This window comes from Telopea speciosissima, chromosome 7 (genome assembly GCF_018873765.1).
Source record: "Telopea speciosissima isolate NSW1024214 ecotype Mountain lineage chromosome 7, Tspe_v1, whole genome shotgun sequence".
Lineage (NCBI taxonomy): Eukaryota > Viridiplantae > Streptophyta > Magnoliopsida > Proteales > Proteaceae > Telopea > Telopea speciosissima.
In genome coordinates, this window is record NC_057922.1 from 63,603,281 (window position 1) to 63,607,314 (window position 4,034).

Consider the following 4,034-nt stretch of genomic DNA (forward strand, 5'->3'; position numbering starts at 1 on the left):
TTGAAGGATTAATTGCAACATTTATGTAATCTAGTCTTTCTCATATGAATAGATCATCCATTACAGTTGTACAAACTATGCAACAGTGAGATTACTTATATGGTTAAATATTACTTAATTTATATCATGTTTACTGAAATATACAACTGGTTAATTAATTCACCTTCCAACTGAAATGAGTGAAGGAAGACTAAAAAAAAAAAAAAATTTGAGGAAAAATATCTTCAGAGTGGAGGACTTTCATGGTTATGGACACCCTCATATGTAGTTATGACATACTGTGAATCTTCTGCATCGCGTTCTACCCGCTTCTTTACCGGGCAGCCATCAACTGAACATCTGTAATAGTTCCTGGCAACAAACCAGTATAACAAAATTGTAATTTTTTATCCTACAATGCCACAATTTGTAGAGATATATGATCTATGTATACATATCTATTACTGTGGCTCCTCTCTAATATGTTCTTAAGTAACCTGTAATTTACCTTGGATTTGGGCTGTCCTTCACCATCTTCTTCCCATATTTCCTCCACCTGAACCCATCATCCATTATATCAATATCAGATTTTGTCTTGAATGCAACTTTATTTCTAACCATCTTCTTAATCTTCCCTTCCTCGTTCCCACATCTCCTATTGACCAAAAAAGAAGAAAACCCACAAAACCCACAAATATTTAACATTCAAATACTAAGAAATTAATGCCACAAGTTCATATATAGATTAGTCTTAGAAGCTAAAGAGAGATTACACTTGCTTGCTGCTGCTGCTGTTGCTGCTACTAGTCTGTCCTTGTTGACTGTTAGTTTTGGTGGAATCATCCAATACTCTTGGCATGGGAGGAATGGAATCATGAAATGAACCAATTGGTGTTGCTGCCATGGATGCAGGGTTACTTCCTTCTAACCATTCATCTAACACAAGGTAATCTGAGAATTCAAAATCATAAGCTTCAGCAAAATCGTTTTCTGTGGAATTTGTGGATTGGAAAGTGGAATCAGACATTTGGGTATTCTTTCAAACAAAAAGAAGGGGATTCAGGACTTGTGGTTAATGTAAACTATCTGGGTTTTTGAGTTTGGAGCTCAGTAGTCTTGGTTAGACATAAACTCTAGGTTGAGTGGTTTCCTTGGAACCTTCCTTGAGGTAGAAGGAAGTTTCTCTTGTAATTCTCTCAGTACTAGCTAGGTCTATACGTGACAGTCTCTGAAGAGATTGTGGCCCATCTCAGGAGAGAGAGAGAGATAAAGGGCAAAGGAAAGAGGAGATCACGGTGGGTGTGGGGCCAATTCAAGGAAGACTTGGGGAAGACTTCTGACTCGTTGGTTTCGTGTTTAGACTATGAGTCTCTCTTGTAGAGAGAAAGTTCAAACTATTAAACGCTCTTCTTCCTTATTCCCTTGGACGACTTGAAAGTTGAAACTTGAAATGCATTTTCGTTAGTCAATTTTAAATTAATTGATTTCAACAGAAGAACCCTCTTGGCTATTCCCCCCCTTTTCTTTACTTTTCCTTTTTCTTTTTTTGTTGTTTGTTAGTGTCATTGCTATTGCTATTGCTGGTTTTTTTCCCTGCTCTACCCCTTTTTATCTTTTTCTAGTACTCTAAAGTCACATCCGATGGCAATATAGACAAAGAGTCTCTTCACCCATCCTTCACCATGGGTGAAGATAGTATTGGGTTCCTTTAAAATATTTTATTTTTTTAATCCCCTTCCCAATACTCTTGTGCTTTAGCTAGTACCCTATGTGCGTGCCTATCTCTCTCTTCCCTTTAGAGGGGGGGGGGGGGGGGAGAGATATAGACACAGGGTGTTAGCTTATAATATATTGTTAGCATACCCATCCCTCTTCTTTGTAATATAATGAATATAGAAGAAGAACGATCATTTCCTTTCGGTCGAAATCGCTCTTCTCCTATAACAAGTACTAGTGCTAGGTTAGGCCTAACAATCCAACAATGAGAATGATTGGATTGATAGTCATAAGTTACGATTGTTGTGTTATTGGTGAAGCTTAATCTTAGTTCTAATCTAGAAAGTGTTGTGGTGATTCTTCGACGGGCCATTTCGCCTTCGAAATGCGCCAGAAGGGCAAAAAGTACATAGAATAGTGCCATATGTGCTAACTCCTGGAGAGCTCGTCTAGAGCTTCGATTTTATATGTATTTCGCTCTATGTTGGTTCGGACTTTTGTCATATGTTTCCCAAACATATGATAAAAAACAGCAAATAGCAAGCATTCCAGTTTTAAAAGCGTTTAAAACATGTTCCCATTTTTTTGGTGTTTTTTAAGACCTTGGACTTAACTGACGATATCTCTCTCCCCCGAACTTTGATCAGGCTACATTTTTCATGATATCATTTTCAACTCAAGGTTAATGCACGGCTATCAAAAATAGAAGCATGTATTTCAAATAAAAATTCCTCAATTTATACGAGAATAGTGCCATTTTTTTGAAATATAAACATTTAAAACTCGTATCGTCTATTTTCCATTTTTTACTGTTCTCTATTTTTTTGACTGTTTTATTTGATCGTCCGTTTGTAATTTTTTACTGTTTAAAATCCATACCGTAAGACTCTGTTTTTTAGTCGTTCCTGTTTTTGCTAACTATGGTTCGGACCGGATCAGTGGGCTCTAGGGGCAATTTTGTACTGTCTAAGGTTAGGGTTTTCTTATATATTGTTGTTATTTCTTTGAGAGATGAGTGCGAGAGTTTGTATTTGCTTCACACAAATAGTGGATTCGTACTATCACTCAGTCGTGGATGTAGCTTTCCTTCATGCGGGTGAACCACATAAAATCTTGTCTTGATTGTGTATAATTTCTCTCTCTTTGTATTTCTTCTGCAAAATCGTCATTCTGCTGCATTGTTTTTTTAACATTTTGTGCTTACAAAACAAAAAAAAAAATTGCGACTGTTGTAGTGCTAGTTTTCTCTTGCAAGTTTTAATGAACACATCGCCATTATAGTTGGGAGATTGGGATTGCTTGGCCAAATCACCAAATCGATTCTCAATCTTTTTCTTAGTAAGAAATTTTTTTTTTGGTAGAAGACTTGAACCATACTACAAGTAACAAGAATCTAGTCAATCTTACCGAGTTTTTACTGAATTGAATTGGTGAATGCTTTTTTTTTTTTTATAAAAATAAATAATACATAAAAAAGGTGTGGGGCAAAGTTTTTTAGAACCCACAGTCAACTAAAATGTACCTCTCTTATCTTGTTTAAATTCCTTTTATTCAATGCTTCCAACAATAGATTGTAGATGAGTTATTATTACTACTATTATTACGTTAATAATTCCCCTTTTTATTTTATATTTCCATGATGTATTATTTTCCTCGCCACTTTATTTTTTTTAGTGTTCATTGATTTATCAAGCGAAACTTTATTTCTTTTGCTTTTTCATATTGTCTTACTTTTTGTCATCTCCGATCTTTTATTTTTACCTTCATATATTTTTTATGTATTACATAAATGTAATATATTTATGGAAAAGAAGGCTCCCAAATTGCGTGGTGCCTACGCCCAGACACAAGAGGAGCGAAATGATCACCCTACCCCTATATAATGGAAAATTTCACCTCTATTGGATGCCCCACATGTACTTTCATTTTCCCCGCACTAGTGTAGGGGCCATGCAATATGGAAGCGATCCCCCTCCCATATATTTGATAGGGATTGTTAAATCACATACACCAAGATCCAAATAAATTAGGGTTTGGATCATACCTGAATGTGTACGGAAGTGCAGAAGAAGAAAGATCAAAAGCCAAGCTTATGGTATCCCAAGGAGAACACAGAACTTGGAAGAGAGAGAGAGCACGGTTTCTCAAAGATATGATTAATGCTTGTGTTTAAGGTTAAGACTCAACACCTATTTATAGGCCAAACCCTATGGGCCCCCTCTTATCCGATTCCCACTAAGAATCTAACAAAAAAAGGGGAAGCTAAGGAGGGATCGGTCACTTAAGTGACTGTCCCTTTCTCTCTCTCTCTCTCAATTGGGCTTGGCTGGGTCAGCCCC

The 4,034-nt window shown here is 36.4% G+C and overlaps 1 protein-coding gene across 1 annotated transcript; it reads right to left on the bottom strand.

The window, feature by feature from the left end:
• On the bottom strand, positions 1 to 1,034 carry LOC122666806 (probable WRKY transcription factor 50). The gene is made up of 3 exons (XM_043862878.1): positions 755 to 1,034; positions 488 to 634; positions 1 to 351 (listed from the first exon to the last, which is right to left on the bottom strand). The coding sequence occupies exons 1-3, from the start codon at positions 853 to 855 to the stop codon at positions 225 to 227; spliced, it is 375 nt and encodes a 124-aa protein (XP_043718813.1). The 5' UTR covers positions 856 to 1,034; the 3' UTR covers positions 1 to 224.
• Positions 1,035 to 4,034: the final 3,000 nt, after the last annotated feature.